Genomic DNA, 20,698 nt, shown 5'->3' on the forward strand with positions numbered 1-20,698 from the left:
CTTACGAAAGAGAACAAGATGCTTCTTCCTGGTGGCCGTCAGGTTAAATTTGCAAATGGCAAACCATCATGTCTGAGGCTCTGTCTGTTGCTTTTTCTCCTATGTGTGAGTGGGATGTGTCACGGGATTCAATTTAATGGGAATTAGCATAATACTGAAGGGAATTACACAATTATTTCTGCTGCCGAAATAAGTATTCTCTTCCCCTCAATTATGCATTTCTGTCATTAACATGATGGTAAAAACTCTGAAAGGACCAGAGGCCAAAGCGTTCCTAGGTTAGTATGTCCCAAATTCAAAATAGTTGACGCACAGTCCAACAACAAACATTTAATCTCCCCCACATGACCGAAAGACTATATGAGCCTGATTAATCATTTATATTTCACAACAGTTTGTGCAATGCTGTTTAAGTTGTAAGGCTGGTTATCATCTTTTTGTTATGGCTTTACTGCCACAATGCAGAATCTGTGTGAGAAGAGGGAAGGAACCAACACATATCAGTTACAGCAGCAATGGGAAGTGAAGCCAGTATCGCTGACTGGAATTAATGAGCTGTGTGTTTTTTTACACAGGTTCATACACAAGAAATGATTTTTATGTTTTAGGATAGAAAGCAGCAATCCAAGGTGTCGAGGAACACTGGAGTATAACTTTGTTAGTCACATATCGTTGGTGAAGCACTGCAATGGAAACCACACTTGTTGATGTGGTTTAAATCAGGTTTACATGATGAAACAAAATGTTCAATCAAAAATGTTCATATTCACAGAGAAGCTGTATTTTTGTGATGGTAAATACTTGGAACTTTGAATAAGAACTCATATTGGAAGAATTTTATTGTTTTACAAAGAATGTTGTATATTGTTATGTACTGTGTTATGTTTTCTCTTCATTAAGGGTTAATGTGAGGTGATACACTCGATGACGGACCAGAAACAATATGTGAGCAGGCTTGAGCAACAAGTCGGTCCACTGAGCAAATTGTTTTGGTTGTTTGAGAGGATTTGTCAAGGATGACTACGAAAACAGTTGAACCGAGTTGGTGACATAGGAACGTGCGGAGGAGCTACGCATTTAATTGATCTTATTGACCTACTCGGGCGCACACACAATGCTTTCACGTCACATTAACACAACATCATTGTAATCTCCCTGTGCTGGTTTTTACAGCGTTAAAAAAATAATGAAGGGTGTGGTAAACGGGCCTTCCAAGAAGGGACCGTCAATCATTTGAGCAAACAATGATATCCTGCAGTGGTGACCTTTCCGCACATTGAGGTGTGGCTTAAATTGTTTCTTTTGGGGAAGGCAATTACGTGGGTAGTTAATTAGAGATCAATATAGTTGTAGCTGTATGCTACCATTCTACCAATACCATTTATGCATCAGGGTGAAAGGATAGTTTTGTACAAACCCACAAAATCTATTTTAAAACCAATGAGGATAAACTTTCCAAAGATGCCAAAAGTGTGGGGCTGAATTTGGGATATTTAAAAAAAAAAAAAATTATTCACAAGATATCTTGACTAAATCCACTTAAGTGCAAATATCATATAGCTTCAAAGGAGAGCTGGAACAGATGGTGATACACTATGCATATAGTTCAGTGATAGACACTTTTTAAAACCAAAGGGGGGAAAACATTTTTGCAAACAAAACTACAAAATTGCTGTTACAGTGTTTTGTTAAGTTTGATCAGTAACCTGCTTGAAAATATGATAATATGTACTACTTTTCTCGAGTAAAAGTAGGCCCACTTCTCCCATTTTCAAACAAACCTTTTGTTTCACTAAAGACGGCCTGACTTTTTTTTTCGTGCACGTAGAAGACTGCAACTCCCACAATGCTCATATCCGGCTTCGGGGGGGGCGTTCCAGCCAATCAGAGGCCTCTAAGATTCATGGGAGCTATCTGGGGCACGGGGCCAGCGCGTCTAGCCAGCTCGAAGTGCCACGACTTCACAGCAGACCACGGATTCTCCAGCGGAGTGAAGGGGGGGGAGAAAAAGGACTGGAAAAAAGAAGAGCTAGTTAGCTGGACAAATAGGTAGCTTTGAAGAGAAGTCACAGGAGCCGACAGTCACAACTCAAAGCCGTTCGCCCTCTCTCCATTCCGTTGAAGCACGCAGCCCGAGCTAACGTTACATCACCGCCGAGGTAAGTGTGGGAGTCTTGGAATTTTTATTCATTTGAGCTAGCGTTAGTTAGCTTGGGAAGCTAACTCCTGAGCTAACTGATGTCCCTATACAGAGAGGCAACGGATTAAAGTTATGTGAGAATAACTTTCCTCCTCGCTAGCTCCTTAGTTTACAGTTTCATTACCGCTGCTGGGGCAACGTTTTCTAACGTATGCCGACACTTTATGCCATAATATGCAGGACGATAGCCAAGTTCATTGATTCATAGTGTTAGCCACAATGCTAGCTTTAATTATTAAAACCTCTCACATTGAATTATTACACGATTGCACACTGTATTTGTTTGAATAGATAGCGATGTAGGGTCTTCAAGTCTCTTAAATGTGTTTTTTTTTTTTGTTGTGGTCTCAGTGTTGTACAATAGCATTTGTTTGATAGTCATATTTAATAAAGTATGTTGGGATTTCTTGGAAGTCGATACGCTTAAATTAAAAGTAACGGACTGAAATGTGTACGTTTGTGTTAAGTTTGCACGCATATCTCTCGTGTTTGCAGTGTGTTTGAAAGTAAAAGTTATGAATGACGTGTACAATGTCTTAAAGTAAATGAAACTTATGCATAAACATATTTTACTTTTCATGCCTCAATACCGTTAATAGTATTTTTTATATATAATAGCTGAAGTCTAGTCTATGTTCTAATGCACCCTCTGTGGGAATTGCATTGCCCATTTATTATATTATAGGCTTAAAGACTATATCCTGTAGAATTTAGCCCAATGGTTGCAAACTAGGAAGTTTAATTTTATAGTCCAACTCTTATGGACTTTGAAATGCACGTCCAGCTTCAGAAAGTCCCTCTGAATCATCTTAAAGTCACATTTCTCAGTTTCAAGTGGAGATGCACTGACGTGTGACATCACAGATAAGGAGGCAGTACAAACTCTTCCCATTTTTAGCTTCCAGTGATTAGACCCTGCAATGAACGGGGACTCTGGACTCTCGTTTCGATTGGTAGCTCAGCACTTTTCCATGTCACAATGTTGATTTGTTTTAAAGTGGGGGGAAAAAAACTCCACATTTTCTATTGGGATAACACTACAATCCATGATATAAATAAGGCTTTAACTGATTGTACTCCAAGAATAAATCATCCGTTATCCACTATTTACTCTCAGCCAACTTTCCTCCCCTGCAAGCTAAACATTCTGGTTTTTCGACAAGAGCCTCCAAGCGCCTTACAGGGATAGTTTAAGGGATTTTTTTTTTCAGGGCAGGAAATTAACACTAACCACTAGCCAACTACTGATTTTTTTTTATGTGCAGTTGCTGGTAGTGTACTGCAAAATGTTTTGCCTCTGGTTTGGATTTTGTTCCCTACCATAAATTCATATTTATAGATTTATAGTGTTTTAAAGTATTTTCTTGCATGCACTTATGTCCGTGATAGCTCTGATCATTTTTGCAGCATTCATCAAATGTGAAAAAGTCATTTTTGTCTAGTTCTATTGACAATTTGTCAACACAGTAGTAGTAGTACCAGTAATAGTAGTCTTTCCATAACTTTAGCCAAAGGCGTAACACGATTTCCCAGCAGTTATGTTTGTATATGTAAATAGAATAGTGTTAATATTTACTCTAATGCTTACTCCTCACACTCAAACAGGCATTTTCAAGTATTGATTTTGTTTCTAAAACCATTTTCAGAGCATTTCTGGTTGTATAAAGCAACCAAAATCATTCTGCTGATGAGTAAATTATATGTTCATATAAGACCACGGTTTGAGTTCATATTGTGCCTTGAGCATTGTAATAATTCAAAATTATGTTAATAGTTGATAAGACTTCTGATACTATGATTTAAACCGTAAAACCATATTTTTTTAAAGAGGTGTTTCGTCAAGGATTGTCTTTATTGTATTTTTCATTCTTACCCTGTGGCCAATATGTAATTGTATTTACTTTGGCTTGTATTTACTTTCAGTGTTTGTACTTTACACACAAAGCTCAGTGCTGGACTTGAAAATGAAACTGTCATCAGATGATGACAATTAACTATGAGGCTGAATTTGACCTTAATCACATTCCCGAGGTGGAAGAGTGTATGGCAAGTGATTTTTCAGCAGCTGCAAAAGTTTGCTGAAGCGATTTGCTGCTCCGCATTATGTAGCCAGCCTTGAAGGCAAACGTTTATTGGGATAATGGTGACACCTTGAGGCTTTTGAAGGGAAAGCCTTTGGCGGTTCTCCAGAAAAGCATTTATCACAATTTTATCTCGTCAACTGCTCTGTTAATTCAGCTGCTGTCAGTTCAGTTTCATTTTGCCTAGGCACAGATGAATACTGTTGATTGTATTACAGTTTGGGCCTTACTATGAGCATATTACATTTGTTTTGCCCCTCATGAGAAGTGTTTGGTTGTCCACGTCAATCAGTTTCTTTTAGAAATATAATCTTTTGTATTGACAAGTCTGCCACTTTCTTTTTAGGTAAACTGAAATCCAATGATGGACATCTACGACCCCCAGACCCTTGGGATAATGGTGTTTGGTGGATTCATGGTGATCTCTGCTCTTGGGATTGCCCTTGTCTCCACCTTCTCCATGAAGGAGACTTCTTATGAGGAGGCCCTGGCGAAACAACGCAGAGAGTTGGGTAAGATACAGTCTACTCGCTCCGATAAAAAGAAGAAGGACAAAGTATCTGAGAAGAAGGGCCGTGGAAAGAAGAAAGACGAAAAGCCCAATGGAAAGATCCCAGAGGCTGAACAAACTGAAGAGGAAGTTGAAGCTGACGTCGTCGTTGAGCCTGCTACTGCCCCCGTTGTAGCTGCTGCTCCCGCTCCTGCCCCTGAACCTGAACCGGTCCCTGCCCTTGAGGTCAAGCCAACTGCTGCCCCAGCACCAGTAGAAACCCAGCCAAAGATTGCCTCTGAACCAATCCCTGCTGTTGAGCCCTCACCTGCACCCTCACCTAAAGAGAAGAAGAAGAAGAAGGTGGCTAAGGTCGAGCCAGCCTCTACCCAAACAGCCCCACTGGTGGCTACTCCTGCACCAGCCAAGGCCTCTTCAGTCCCTGTATTGACCCAGGCCCCTGTGTCTGCCCCACCTAAAGCAACTGCCCCCGCCACAGCCAAGTCTGCCCCCGCCACAGCCAAGTCTGCCCCCGCCCAAGCCAAATCTGCCCCCATCCAAGCCAAGTCTGCCCCCGCCCCAGCCAAATCTGCCCCCGCCCCAGCCAAGTCTGCCCCCGTCCAAGCCAAGTCTGCCCCGGCTCCATCCAAGACTGCCCCAGTGCTGGAAGCTGTCACTAAAGATGTCCCAGTAATGGCAGTGCCCCCAGTGGGATCTCAGCAGGCTCCTGCAGGAAAATCACAGGAGCCCAAGAAGAAGGCCTCCAAGAAGAAGGCTGAGCCTGGTAAGCTGATAAGTCTGTTGATATCCATTTATCATCTCACAGAATTAATAGAACAAATAAATAGTCTTGAAGTGGCTTCCAAAATGTAGAAATATACACATATTCTCAGCATGGGAAAATAATAATACAGATCAGTCCTCAGAATTGTCTGTAGTATGGTTGAAGGCTCAAAGGCCATCTCATAACCTGTAGTTCCCACTGTGGCCACTAAGACAAACTCACAGCATAACTAAAACTTTTCCTCGGATCGAATTTCAATATATATTACCCTGATTTATAGGCATTTTGAACTGAATTTAAACTGCATTTGTTTTTGCTAAAATATATTTGTGATTTGGTCGCGGTTTAGCCCACTGCCAGATGTTCTTTCCTGTTAAACCAATCAGTGTTTGTTCAGTGCAGTCACTGTTCAAGGACTGCTGTTATTATGCTCAACATCTAGCTGGCACCTTGGTTGTGTCTTCCTCATTGCCTCTGCAAGTCACTGCAAACTACACTAACCCCCCTCTGCATATCAAGGATCAAAGCCACTGTAGTCTATAAACATGCTGTTACGCTCGAACCATCAATGTAAAAATGAGCCTATTCCTTTAAAGTGGAAACAGTTGTCAAGGCGGTCATTACATTAACCATTACACTGGTGATAGTACTCGGGTATGCATGCATGCACTCACAATCTAAGCCATGCCCCGTCAGTACTGATAAAGTTGTAGCGGCGTACCCCTTGAAAGTAGTGCCAATGGCAGTCGTTGGCAATGTCTGGCACTCGGCTCTGGAGGGCATTGAGCCCGTCTGCTTGTCCAAACACCACTGCCCTGTTTTGTTAGCTGACAAAGGCTCTCAGTGCTCTGACAATGGGTAGGGAGGGGAGTGGGGTTCTCCCTTCCCCGAGGCTCGTCTCCGCCTGGTGCCACAGTGCCCCGTCATTTGCCATCTGAAGCTGCCGAGAGCCCAAACCCAAAGGACAAGTTGCAACCTTGTCCTTTTCCTGTGGCAGTGTGAGAATTCAGGATCCACAGTGACCGCCTAATACACTTTCAAACTGTCAGTTTAAGATGAAATAACCTCTGAATGTATTGTCTTATGCCACTTTTATTGTGGGTTTCATTGGAATGTTTTGTTTGTCTCTGTAGTGGCAGTGGTGGATTCTGCTGACGCTCCCCTGTACCTGCCTTACAAGGCTCTGGTGTCCACCCTCAGTAGCATGGTGTTCAGTGAGGGAGAGGCTCATAGACTCATCGAGATCCTGTCTGAAAAAGTCGGCATCATTCAGGACACCTGGCACAAGGTAATGGAAAGGAGTGTACAGGCACTAATTCACTGAATGCATACTGTGTGAGACTTGGAGGATGGCCCACTTTATCTTCGCCGTCTTTCTGTGTACGTTTGCATTTCCAGGCCACTCAGAAAGGAGACCCAGTGGCCATGCTGAAGAAACAACTGGAGGAGAAGGACAAGCAGCTTGTGGCCGAACAAGAGGATTCTGCTGCTGCAAAGAACCGTCTCAGAGACCTCACAAAGGTTGGACTTTTAGGTGTCTATAGCCATGTTAGCCCCATGAGACCAAATTGTTGGATGGATGAAAATCTGTGCTTTTTTGGATCCGTTTTATTTGTGAGCCAAAACGTGCAGTTTGGCCTGAAGGTGGCAGTAGAGGGAAAGGTTGTTACCTAAATTAGATGGGTTAATTCTTTGAACAGGCATTGACATTTTGGGTCCTCTTCCTCTTTTGTCCTGAAGGTGGCACAAGAGCAAAGTAACAAGGTGACTGCAATACACAGGGTACATCCATTAAGAAGAAAGTATTTAAAATACAGTGGTAGCTTTACATGAAAGGGTCCATCCTTAGTCACAGCAAACTTCAAAGAAACAATTTTTTTACATTTATTACTTTTCACATTTTCTTGTCCCGAACAAAGAAAATGAAGACTGTATCATCATGTTGTTTGCACTAGAGAAAAATGCTACGGTACCTGGATTTTGGCTGCACAATCTGAACTGGCTCTCTGACCTTGCTTGTTTGTTTTTCAGGAGCTGTCTGCTGAGAAGTCAAAGGTGGCCGGTGTGGAGACGAGACTGAGTTCCCAGCTGAGTAAGAGGGAGCAAGAAATGATTGCTCTGCAAGCACGCATGCAGGCCAGCTACCAGGACCATGTAGCGCAGACCCAGGGTCTCAATGCAAAGGTCAGTTCTCATACACAGATATGTCACATTTTTTAATTTGAGCTTGCATTTTGTCCTTTTATTGCCCTCCTGGCCATCTGGCTGCTAATTAGAAGTGAACATGCAGTTTTTCCTTTTAGTAATTTAGTTGACAAGAATTTGTTTATTTAAAAAAGTAAAACCTTTAACATAATTTTACAGATCGTCAGCCTGCAGGACCAGTTGGAAAAAGGCCCCAATGCCCAGCTGGCCCGTCTGCAGCAGGAGAACTCTATTCTCCGTGACGCCCTCAACCAAGCAACTAGTCAGGCTGAGAGCAAGTGAGTGTTTCCTTTTTTAACAGTAAATGAGACGCAGTGATTCCCCCCCGATTTTAACTTTGTATACTCATACTAGTTAAAGTGACAATTGAGGACCGCGTGTACAAATTCAAGTTTAGACTACCACGCCTGAAGATTGAATCATACATTTCTGCGGTGTACTCTTTCTCTCCGTCTCTCCTTCTATGTCCTTATCTTTCCTTCTGTCCTTAGGCAAAACGCAGAGCTGGCCAAGCTGCGTCAGGAATGTTCAAAGTTAACCAAGGAACTTGCAGAGAAGACAGAAGGTCTGCTTGCTGATGAGAACATCAGGAAAGGGCTGGAAGCCAAGATCTCCGCTACAGAGAAGCAGCTCTCCCAGCTGCAGGTTGGCCTGGCTTGTGGGAACTCCACATCATCACTATTATATATTACACAAGACGCGATCACATTTCCACATGGAAACGCATATATTCCCTCTTTTCTTTTTTTGTTCTTGCTCGAGCAGCCAGTTGGTTGCAGAGTTCAAAATGCAAACCTATACGTTTCTCACCTATACACCAACCCTTTAATGTTATGGGGGGTTTTAATTGCCTTGTAATCACATAGCCTAGGGTTAGACTGGAATGCAGCCATATAATAGTGAGGCTGCAGAGAAAATGCTTCTCAGCAGCACCAGCTGGAATGTATACGTGTCGGAGCAGCTCTCCTCTCCAGTAACAGGCTGTGAAAAAGCAGGAACGGTCCGATGACATTTCCAACAAACTTTCAGACATTAACTGCATTCTGTCTTACATTATCTGTATATTTTCTATACATATATATGATTGGAATGCTGCTGCTCCGAACTATTATGCGTGACGCGGAGCGAGTCAGCACTTCCACTTCCTGTGTTAGTTAGGTTTAATCATTTAACTTAACTCCTCAAACTTGTTATCCAAGTCTTCAAACATGTTATCCAATGACGGTCAGTCAATGTACAGCAGACATGCTCAAATTATGCAAGATTTTTTTGTAATTTCGTTGATTTTAGATGAGTTTTGTTCCCTTTTGTGAAATGTTTATAATCCCAAAATCCCCCTCAAATTGGCTTGAATGTTCCACAACCTTGAGCCAAATTATATTCCGACTTTGTCACAAGTGGATTATCTGTCAATATTTAATCAAGTCTTCTCTGATCGTGCCACCATATGATATTTTAACAGAAATACAGTTGTGATCGTTTTGTGTTTCTTTGCCACCCCCTGCTGTTTGACACATCTCGATCAATGCTGTTGTCAGGCCAGCAATGGGGAGAGCGAGCAGGCGTTGCAGAGGAGAATGGAGGAGGTGTGCGAGGAGCTCAGAGCAACACAAAGTAGAAACAACAGTCTGCAGGCCACTCTGGACCAGGCCCAGCAGGAGAGCAGCACCCTCTCAGGTCAGAGAATGAGGAAACCTAGTCTTGTAACCAGATGTTGAGGCTTAAGTGTTGGCATATTGATAGGGATGGCATCCGGTAGCTATATTACATACTATAAAACATAGAATAAGTTGTGTGTGTGCTGTGATTTTGGCCCTGCAGAACATCAGGTGCGTATTGAGAAATTGGAGGCTGATATCGGCGAGCGCTCCGCTCAGGTGGAAGCCCTCACGGCCCAGCTGGAGGAGACACAGGCAGAGAAAAACCAGCTTGTACAGCAGGTGGCTTCCATCAACTCACTGCTGGAGGCCGATCAGACCAAAAAGGAGGAGGATAACAATCAGGTAGCACATACTTTGTCCGTTTGGCTGTTCTGAAATGGCCAGAGGCCACACATGATCACCACTAAGCATGTGTTTGTCTGATTCTGCAAGGTGAATGCGGCAGAAGTGGAGCAGCTAAAGCTCAGGTAAGTGTTTGAGCTTCCTTTCTGTAGAGTCGACGCGGATGCAGAGCTGTTCCATGTATTGATTGAAATGCTATGTCCCCTTCTGCAGCCTTCAGGAGAAAAACAACCAGTTGAACACACTTGATGAGGAACTGAAGCAACTGCAGATGAAGCAGGAAGCTGCTGTAAGTGTTGCAAACATCTGTTCTTGGCTGTATTGCCAAATAGAATCACTTCTTGAATAATCAGGAGAAAAAAAAAATATATATATTTATTATCATTTATACAAATGAAAAACCTACTAATCACAAATAATCTGCTCTTCTAACAGGAGAACACTATTGCTTTGCTAGAGCAAAAAAATAAGAGGTATGATGCTTTTACATTTATTTACTTTTTATGTGTTGATTTTCCATTTTTTTGTTTGGTCCCTGCTCATTGATAGTTAATCTAATTGTTGTCTTTTTTTAGTGAGGATGTCGACCTCATCACATCGCTCCAGGATGAACTTAATAACCTCAAAGAAGAGATGGTGCAACTTAAAAACGCACCAGTAAGTGAGCCTCTCTGTGTATTGCATGAGTCTACTTCTCGAGCTGCCCTGCAGAACAAAGAAATATATATCTCAGTGACTCATTTGCATGTCCACTTTGTTTCAGCAACCAGATAACTCCACAGAGCTGGAACTACTACAGAGCAGGTAAATGAGTATTGGCTTATGAAAAAAAGATCAGTCGAGCATTCTTAGGTCTGTTATCGATCTCAGTTTTGACTGTTTTTGGTTATTTTGCTAGCCTGACTGAGAAGGATGCCCTGGTCACATCACTACAAGAGGAACTGAGAGAGGAGCGAGAAAAGGCAACCGTTGATGCAGTAAGGCTCCTTTTTACACACTAGTGGCTTATCAATTCAGACGGCTTTCCTCTTAATCTCCCTGATGATGTCATCAACTGTTTTACCAGAGTGTGACGGCAGAACTGACAGCTTTTCAAACTGAAACCAAAGAAACTCTCCAGACACTTTTCCCACAGCTACCAGTAGAGACCGAGCAGGTAGGAGAAGGGGGTTTCCCTGGAGGAGGGAATGCATTTCTACTCTGATGATTTTGGTAAATTATCTGGAAAATGTGTGCATGAATTATTTGTGTTTTTCTCGTCCCTTAGTCCAACTGGTTACAAGTATTTACACAGAAAGCTCAGGAGGCTCTCAGCCAGCAGAGCCAGGAGTCTCAGTCAAGCACAATACTGCCTGTAAGCCACACTTTTATACACTTATTCACTTTGATACGTGACGGCAGCAGAAGATATGAATGTGTTGTTTTTGTTTGTCTCAGTTATTAGAGAAACTGAAGGAGGCTGAGGAGAGCCATGGCTCACTGCAGGCTGAATGTGATCAGTACAGGACAGTCCTGGCTGAAACGGTAAGTGATTGGAGAAGCTGAGTTTTGTGAATACGGGGTTATTTATTTATTTATTTTTTATAGCTCATTTAATCCCGTTTCCCTCCATAGGAAGGAATGCTGAAACATCTGCAGATGAGTGTGGAGGAAGAAGAGCTGGTATGGAAGTCCAAGATGGCTACCTCAGAGGAGCAGCTGAGGGTGGTAAGATAAAAGAACTCCTTGAAATCACAATTTTTTTTCTGTTATTTTTTCAAACCTCACAATAATCTCTCTCACACATAACCAGGCTTTGGAGAAGGCCAGCCAGCTGGAGGCAGAGAACCTGTGTGTAGACCAGGTAAGGGTCGTTTCCACACTCGGATAAAATCACTCCTTGATGTCGGCTACCAGGTTAGAATCGTGTCCCGCTATGTAACTGGTTCATTTTGTTTCTGGCTCCAGTTGAAGGAGCAGATGATGCTTCTGGAAGCCCAGCTGGAGAAGCAGTCAGACAATCAGGAGACCTCAGAGGAGATGGAGCAGGTACACAAGCAGGTTAAATCCTGGAAACACATTTCACATATTAAAAGGTATATGATGCATTCAAAATTAAACCTGCCTGACATCCGTTTATCTCCACAACGTTCTGTGTATTCAGCTGAAGCTGCAGCTGGCGGAGTGTCAGAGCCAGCTGGGTTTGGCCCAGAAGGAGGCCCAGGCACACGAGGAGGAGCTTGCACAGGTGACTTTACTGACCTAACCTGCTTTCCTGTTCTCCAGGTGACAATATTTATAGAGGGAGACATGTTATTCATGAGACGCCACGTCACTGCATATGTGGAAATACCCTTCTAGCCTACACAAACCAACACGACCCATTGTCTGTAACCTGCAACACAAAGCGGCTTCATGGATGGAATGTTACGTTGCCAGTGACGGCTTCCCGTTTCAGGTCAGAGAGCAGCTGGGTGAGATCACGATGCGGGTTCAGCGAGAACAGAATGGCCCAGCTGAGCCTCAACCCAGTCAGGTCAGGGTGCAAAGGTCACAGGGCACCTTTTCACTTCCTGTCAGAGTGTACTGGACAGTGACTAGGACACTTCTCTCAGATCTCATTTGTTACGATCGGATCAATTTAGTAGAAAATCCCCCCCAAAAAACATCTTGATTTAATCGCCATCAACACATTTGGTCAGACCCGTGTCTTAAATCAAGGATGTGGCCAAGGTACACGGATACTGAGTGTCACATGACCCTTGCAAAGTGCCGTATTTCCAGTCTGTCCAGTATTCCTCCGACACAGCCAGTGTTTATGCTAACCACTGTTTGCTTTCACTAAGCGGACGTAACTAACCGCTGCTTTTTCTCACTCTTTTTCGGCATGCTGACTTCTCCTTTTGTTTATAGATGTTTGTTTGTTTGATACTTAACATCAACAGAAAGTTTGCGTTTCACTTAAGCCCTTCCTGCTAAATAATCTGAGTGGCAGCTAACTCGGTACACCGGTCCAGCAGCTTTTGTGTGTGTGTGTGCGCGCGAGTGTGTAGTGCTGCTGCTTTGTCATGTATTTTGCATACACACGTACGCATAATTGTCTGTGTGTGTGTATTTATTATGGCTGTGCCATTTTTTGTGTCTTCCTTCAGTTCCAGAATGAGTTGAGTCAGACGACTGAGAAGCTGCACGAGGAGGTGGCCCAGAGACAGCAGCTTTCGGAAGAGTTTGAGCAGGTAGCCTTTGTTTTTTTTTTCTTGTCACATCACAGGGTGACTAAGGTCTAGTCCACACAAGTTTCAGTTCACTAAAAGTGTAGATGTTGTAAAACTCCATCCTGGGTAAATGTATTCAGGTACTCTGACATTAAAAGCCAAAAATTCTGGTTTCTTTCTCCCCACGTCAACAGAATCCGCTCCGTTATCTCCTTTTTTGTGAGATGTTTGTGCAAGGGCTGGCATGTCTGAAATTGTGCTGGTTGTAATCTTTATCTACAGGGCTTTTTGCAGGCTGTCCCAACCTGCCCGTTGGCCACGACAGCTCGTCAGTTGTGTTTTTGCATTTTTATGAGGATCTAAAAATGGTGCTTGTGTGGATGGTATTTAGTATTCCTAATAAACTCTCAGTAGATAACATCAGGGTGTCTGTGTGTCGACCTCTAGGCCCAGAAGACTGTAACAGAACTTCAGGCTCAGTTGGATCTTCTGAACGTTTCTGCTGAGTCACCACAGGCTGACGCGGAAGATGTTGAGCAGCTTAAGGTGTGGTAACAAATGACGCGTAACCGTGATTCATGCTTATATTTTATTTTTTTTGTCTGTCCAGGATTTTTATGAATCTTATAACCTGCAGAGTATTTCAGAGTGACAGGTGGTCCTGCTCCGAAAAGGAATGAAAAACGCAGTTTCATAGTTTAACACTGATTAAAAAATGTATTTGAAGTACTAATAACCTCCAGTACAACTCATCTCACTCAGTCATTAAACATTTTTTTTTATTTTCACCAGCAGTAGACCCTTGAAATCTATGACATAACATCATAACAAATATTATTAAAAGCAATAATTATATATTTTATTTAATCGCTTTAAAAAAAGAGGTTATTGTGGGTTGATTTAATGCAGTTTTTATTTTAAAATGTAATTTCTCAAAGTCTGTTTTTTAACCTCACACAATCTCTAATGACAAGGTTCATAATTCAGCTTGGCTGTTGCTTCCGTTGCCCCGCCCCATGTGTCTTGATTGACCGATAAAGAATGTGGCGAAAGTTGGTATAATGAAATGAGTCACTGGGGCGAAATAAACATTATATGGAAAGTAAAATATATTTTTTCCACATCTTATTTAATCTATAAATTAAGTATCCTTCTTGCTCTATTCTTTTGAAGTAATATTTGCTCCTGCTGTTGAAACAGGAACGTCTGGAGAAGGAGAAGAAGTTGTCCAAAGACCTCGGCCAGGCCGCCACCAAGCTCCAGCAGCTACTCAAAGCCACTCAGGAGCAGCTGACCAAAGAGAGAGACACGGTGAGAACACTACAGGAGCACCTGGAAGGCAAGGTGAGACCGGTGGTAAGATTACACCAACGTTTCTCTAAGCTCATTGTTTTTGTACACTTTTTGACACTGAATTTGTGTTTTCAAGGGAGAATACGTGGAGCTGAAGGAAGGAACGTCTGTCTGAGAGGAAGTTCACTGCAGACAACGCAGAAAAAGAAAAAACAACCTGCCAAATATGCCTTATGATTACCATAGTTATGCATTCCAAAACTATTTCTTTCTTGTACTGTAGTTGATTGCATTTGTTGCAACTGTAGGAATACAATGTTTGATATTATGAACATGTTCAACGCAAGATGAGAGGCGATGATCCTGCTACAATCTTTATCGAAGCCCACATTCCATCAACAATTCTGGCTGTGTCAGAAGTTATTTATCCTCCTGCCTTATCTTCCAGACATTTCCCCATAGTTCAGTGTTAAAAAGGGAAACCGATTGCACGTCAACGCGTGCATCAACCTGTGCAATTACTTTGTATGTCTTTTCTATGTGGTTGAATGATGGAAACATTTAATGGTTCAATGTTTCATTACCTTTTAGGGCCCGCTTTCCTCTGTAGCTGGCTGCCAATTACACACCTGGAATCTGTATGAATGAATAAACTACAGTGTAGCTCTATAACTCCTGTTCATTGTCTGTGTCGCCGGTTCAGTCACGGTGCTCTTAGTGTGGGCAGGAAGTTAACGTTGGACTATTGCACATGTTGCCTTTTGACATTTCAGATCCTGTGTGAATCAAATCGGCAAGTCGTGTGCACTGACTAAAAGCTATGCAAAAACCAGAACTGGTTTCTGGTGAGCAATCATTACAGATTACTTTAGGTTTTCTGACAGGAAGTATCACTACGTGGCAGCAACATCCTCGCAGCGTTGGGTTACATCACACGGCAGGATTCAGGGTGAGAAGTTATATGAACACTGTCATATAAACTATAGTCGCCTCAATGATTGGCCTTTTTTTTTGAAAAACATCACTAGCTTTTCTCTTTAAAGCCTGTTAAAAGTGTGACATTGCTTCAAGCTTCACACACGGTGAGGTTTTGGTTGCGTCAATGGTGAAAGACGCATAAGGAAGTATATTACAAGATGGAGTACACCTCTTTCAACTGCCATGTTTGGGTTTGTTTTATGGGCGTGATCTGTCCGTCCCCCACTCGTGCACGCGCTACTGCCTTCAGGCCTTTTTCGGCCAGAAATCGTAAGCTTATTGGTTTAGGTTTAACGTTACGAAAAGATAGTGTTCGGGTTCAAATAAATCCCTCCTGGGGGAAAGCCCAGAATGCAAACTTACCCCATGTGTGGAAGGACGGCGGCGTGTTTTCTCCCACCTTTTAAAACGACGGGTTTCTCTACATGTGAGCCCAAACGTCACCACTCAAATAAACTGATTTGGGGAAGATAAGCTGCAGTTGGTGCGTCCACAAAATTGTACTAATGGTTTCTGGGTTTTGCATGTGATGACATTCCATCCCGCCGTAAATTATATAGGCCTATTTATACCAAAAATGCCAGTCGGACATTTTGTTACAGCTTCTCACGCTTTACAAATAAAAGCAGTTCACTATAATGTGAACATTAGTAAAAAAAATGTTTATGGTTATAAAAAAACATTTGCAAAGATGATCAGTTTCATGTCTTCATGGTAGCATTAAGCTACAGAGGCTCTTTCTGAAGTTAGCAAAATCCACCAGCTCTTCTCATGAACAAGTTGCATTCTTCTTTTTTTTAAATCTACAAAAATCATAATGTAAAAACACCAGCTCACGGTTTCATAGTACATTATATACTGGACCAGTAAGTGTGTGGAGTCTCTGCGTGTTGCCTGGCAACTGAATTTTGCTACCATTGGACTGGGTGTTTTCTGGTCTTCATGCTAAGCTAAGCTAAGCTAATTAGCTGCTGGCTCTAGCAAACTATCTCAAGTGTGGTGTCAATCTTTTCGTCTGACTCTCGCCAACAGAGTGACCATGCTTACCAGTCTTTCCCAAAAACTTGGGATTTAAACTGAATTATGGTAATGCTGGTTGAGTCTTTAAATGTGGCTGCGAGAGTAGAATGAGTTCAATAATATCAGATTTTACAACTGCAAAGATAATTTACAGCTAGAAAATAAATCTGTTCAAAAAGGTTAGTTACTAAATTCCCCAATATCCAAGTTTATTGTGGACAGCATCACTTGTAGTGTTTGGTTTAAGACAACCTCAAAACCTGTTGGACCCAAAGCAATCTGGCCTCCCGAGTCTCTCTGAAGGGACAGAATCCTGGTGGTTCACATCCAGGTGCTAAGACCAAGACCCTCAGCTACCTGCTCATTTTAGCCTTCGTCCATATACTCGCTATACGTGGATGGAATAAAGCAAACACTTGCACAATTGGTTGTATTTAATTTATTTGACAATTCACTTACTGCATTTTCAGAGAAGCTTTGTTTCTTTGTAAAAGTTGTACTATTCCTTGTCAATGCTCAAAAGTGTTTTTGACAAATGTACTTATTGTAAGTCGCTTTGGACAAAAGCGTCTGCTAAATGACCTAAATGTAAGTGTAACAGTCTAGAAACTAACAAACCCAGTTGTTTTGACCTAGTCATCTCTAGCACGATGTCCATTAGGATATTTTACAGGATACGTGTGTGAACTGTCGTATGCTAGGATTCAAACAGTGCTGCATGTAAATAAAAAGCAAAATTATTGATAAAAAATGTACCAAGAGTCAAGCGAGAGATTAGGCTAATGTATGGAAATTTCATATAACAATGGCAGTCACAGGAATCCAAACCATCCTTATAAACCCTTAATTTGAACGAATCCAAGAAACAAAAAGTTGACTCTGAAACTTTATTATTCCCTCAAATGTACATTGTTATGAGCCAAGGGGGGCACACAGACAGTTTAATGTTGCTCATCTCTAGTTGATAACGCTGCTCTCAAGCTTCTGTATTTTCTTCCCAAGCTTCTCTGCAAAATTGCTGTTTTCCATATCCGAGAAGTCATTTATCTGCATGTTGTGCTTGACACCTGTTGAGGCATTGAAGGGGACACTCAAACAGGAGGAAGCACCTTATCAACTAATGTTATCGAAGACGAATTAATGGGATGGTTATATTCATTATAATTGAACAAAAAGCAGAAAAACAGCCTTACCCACTACAATCCTGTCCATAGCACCTTTTGAGCTAGCGTACTGCATTTTCTGTTTGCATCCTGCTTCGTCAGGAGCCCTGATGGAAACACAGCAAGCACACACATGCAAGAACAACAGGTGAGATACGCTCTTAAATACACAAAGACTTGACCAAGATTAGATTTCTAGTCCTTTTCTTCAGTCAGTTGAGGATGCACAGGGAAATTCTAAGTGTAAATTATGCTCTAATTGAATTACGATGACCTACCACAGTATGAAGACCAGTTCCTCCTTCTTTATGCCCTCCCTGGATACAAAGTGGCAGTCATACAGAAAGTAGCGGCACTTGTTATTTGCCAACAGATCCCGGAAGAACTTGAAGATATCACAGTCTTCCAGATCTCCTTGTTTGTAAATTTTCTCCACGTTAATTTCTTGTTCGATTTGAAGAGACGCCAGTCTTATACGGTCGCAGTCTAGGTCGCCAGCCTTCACTACTTTCATTTTATTGAAGAGGTCCTTTACCGACTGTGAGACTTGTATTCCGGATGCCTGTTTTGAGGAAACACAAGACAAGTACATGTCAGCGTTTTGGTACATAAAACGCACAAAAGACGCTGAAAAACTTGATGTCACGTTTGGAGTCATGAAAAGTCTGAAGAAAAAAAAAAAAAAAGACATGCAGCTACAATTTGATAACTTTCACAAAGCGGCTCTTTTCTACTTTTTTTTTTTTTTTTTTTTAAGTTCTGCAAGTTTAAATTTGCCAGTTGTGTGCAGATTGTTATAAAATCAGAATGATTAAAGAGCATCACAGTGTGAGCTCTTTAGTGAGATTTTGTTTTTTGGAGCGGACTCATTCACTTGTCAGAAAGCAGAACTGAAAAAAAAAAAAAAAAAGAAACAGGAAGTTCTTTTTAAAACTAGAGACTGGAGAGAGAAATGCTATTAAAAGCAATTAAATGTGCAAACAATCTAGCAGCTTTTCAGCAGCAACATTCCATGGGTGTAGCTTCCCTATGAATTTCCAAGGCCTTGGCTCTGTCACATTCCAGTCATTGTGGAACAAGTAAGCACAAGAAAGACCGCCCCGAGGGATTCTCTCAGAACAAGTTTGAAGCACGAACAAAGCTCCCTCCATTTTGGAGGCAAAACCACACCTTGAACAAGCCCTTTAAAAACACCAAACTCTGCTTTTTACCCAGCGGAACCATTTCCTCTTCGAAACTTCGAATGAAAATCGTACACTCTGGATATAATGACAACCAGGCTTCAGTGAGTTTACACAGCTTTGCTTTTTTCCCCCCTCACATATATTGTTAAATTGAGGATATGGCACTTCAAAAGTTTCATCATCTCTGTCCTGTGAGGCACGCAAAAACCCCACGCACTAAAGTCTTTAACTGACACGACGCCAGCGAACGCAGCCGAATCCTTTTTCGTTGAAAGCTACTCACCATTTTGCTTCAGATGTGTGTAGCAGGCGGCAGAGAAAAACTGGCAGCAGCAGTCAAACTGCTGAAGGGTCATGTTAAGGAAGGAGAGCAGGTTGACTCATAGAGGAGGAGCCGAGGTAAATGAGCACACCTCCAAAAGTAAGCCCAACCCCCCCTCCCCCTCTCCCCAGGTGTGACACAGCTTCAGCTGCAACCTCAGCATTTGCATTTAATGGCATTGCGTTTGAAGCCTAAATCACTATGGATTCACTGGGGCTTTATTGTTTGGTACAATGCAACAAAAAATATGTATGGCTATTTTCATTATGTTTTGGTAGAAGTTTAGAGCTTCCTTATTAGGCGAAAAACCTCCCCAGGTGAGCTTGAGCCGTCGTCACTGGGAGTGGCACCTAACGCCCATATATGGACAACAAACCTCTCCACATATTTAGCTCATCTGTTTGTGTGTTGCAGCAGGCCTTATAAGGTAAAAGAAAAGCATGAGTTGAACAAGTTGTGATGGCAGGATTTATCCATCTACCTGCAGCAAGATGTTACATGTCAAAGAGTAAAAAAAAAAAAAAACCACGACGCAGGTCTACTCCTACGCAGCACTCTGCAAAACGCTTTCAACGTTTAACACCTAACGAGAGCAATCTGGACTATTTTAACTTCAAGTGTAGAGTTTCATTCGTCATCTCAGTTTCTTAGATGTTTTTTTTTTTTCTTCCTTCGGTCACGTTGTTTTGTGAAGACTGATGAGTCAGTTCAGTTTAGAGAGACTCATGGTTCACACAAAATGAGTGTGCAGACTCAGACTTCGGTTTCAGAGGCCTCACATTCACATAGAAACGGGGCGTAGTTTATACGTACATGACATATCAGCGTGACGCTATTAGGGGAAACTGCATTGATTCAAAGAGTGAATAGAAAAGAGTCCAAATAAGAAACCAAGGAACAACATTCATTCAAACAGGACCTCTTGAAAATGTTTACGATAATTCCACGTCTTTAGAGTCAAAAAGTCTCGAACTTCCTTGTAGTCCAGGGGTGTAGCTAGGAATTAGGGGGCCTAGTGCACAGGACCCCCCTCCCCCCCACCACACGTCTTTTCCAGAGGAGGAAAATAACTTACAGTGTTGGGCAGTATGTTAGAAGTTTAACTACATAAGTGTCAACGTTTGCTGAGTCAGCGCTCGAGCTATTTCATTCGTATGAGCGACAGATTGAGAATGCGAACGCACAAGATGGAGTTTACTTGATCGAAAGCTGCCGGAGGGTGAGGACGGCGAGGGATTGATCCAGAGGGAGGGGCCACGGCCGTAAGCCGACACTCAACAACCACCAACATACACTGTTTAATTATATTAATATGCTAAATGCTTGGGTGGATATTGCTGTGGTAGTAAGGGCCGTGATTATTATGTATTATTTAGGGTTAAGATAAGATTTTATTTAATGATCCCCAGAGGGGGGATTTCTAAGCTACGCAGCTAAAATGAGTGATAGACACATTAATGCTGAATAGTCCTCATCTTATAATATACATATTTGTTCTTAATAAGTTAAAGTACAGTTTGTCAGTCAGAAATCTTGTATTCAGGGATCACACACAGACAGGAGATTCTCGAGCACTCCTATGAGATGCAACATTTTCAATGCAGTGCTGCTGTCTGCTCTAACATCACACTTTTAAATGCAAATACTACCAATGACAAAACAAACACTCCTTTATAAAGTTTAGGTTCTCTTTTTCCCCAAAAAATGTCTGATTGAGCGTAATAAACTCTTCCTCCACAGAGACTATTTTTTACATAAAGATCCTCTGCTTCAGCATCACA

General features: G+C 42.0%; 2 protein-coding genes across 3 annotated transcripts; one reads left to right on the forward strand and one right to left on the reverse strand.

Moving 5' to 3' along the window:
* The first annotated feature begins 1,948 nt into the window (after window positions 1–1,948).
* On the forward strand, window positions 1,949–14,922 carry rrbp1a (ribosome binding protein 1a). 2 transcript variants are annotated; one of them, XM_084021710.1, is made up of 27 exons: window positions 1,949–2,159; window positions 4,628–5,555; window positions 6,689–6,843; window positions 6,954–7,076; window positions 7,587–7,739; window positions 7,920–8,038; window positions 8,252–8,405; window positions 9,299–9,437; window positions 9,582–9,763; window positions 9,854–9,888; window positions 9,977–10,052; window positions 10,199–10,236; window positions 10,339–10,420; window positions 10,527–10,567; window positions 10,662–10,740; window positions 10,830–10,919; window positions 11,031–11,117; window positions 11,201–11,287; window positions 11,378–11,470; window positions 11,556–11,606; window positions 11,711–11,791; window positions 11,907–11,990; window positions 12,201–12,278; window positions 12,895–12,978; window positions 13,405–13,503; window positions 14,158–14,301; window positions 14,387–14,922. In XM_084021710.1, exons 2-27 carry the CDS (start codon window positions 4,643–4,645, stop codon window positions 14,423–14,425), a joined length of 3,306 nt encoding a protein of 1,101 aa, XP_083877836.1. In that variant the 5' UTR covers window positions 1,949–2,159; window positions 4,628–4,642; the 3' UTR covers window positions 14,426–14,922. The 2 variants fall into 2 exon arrangements, with proteins under 2 accessions (XP_083877836.1, XP_083877837.1); XM_084021711.1 differs by lacking the exon at window positions 12,201–12,278.
* A 2,154-nt stretch (window positions 14,923–17,076) lies between these two features.
* On the reverse strand, window positions 17,077–19,004 carry cfl1l (cofilin 1 (non-muscle), like). Its single transcript, XM_084021361.1, has 4 exons — window positions 18,879–19,004; window positions 17,690–17,973; window positions 17,442–17,518; window positions 17,077–17,315 (listed from the first exon to the last, which is right to left on the reverse strand). The coding sequence occupies exons 1-4, from the start codon at window positions 18,879–18,881 to the stop codon at window positions 17,206–17,208; spliced, it is 474 nt and encodes a 157-aa protein (XP_083877487.1). The 5' UTR covers window positions 18,882–19,004; the 3' UTR covers window positions 17,077–17,205.
* Window positions 19,005–20,698: the final 1,694 nt, after the last annotated feature.

The sequence above is a fragment of the Eutrigla gurnardus genome, assembly GCF_963514095.1.
Source record: "Eutrigla gurnardus genome assembly, chromosome: 11".
In the NCBI taxonomy this organism is placed as follows: Eukaryota; Metazoa; Chordata; class Actinopteri; order Perciformes; family Triglidae; genus Eutrigla; species Eutrigla gurnardus.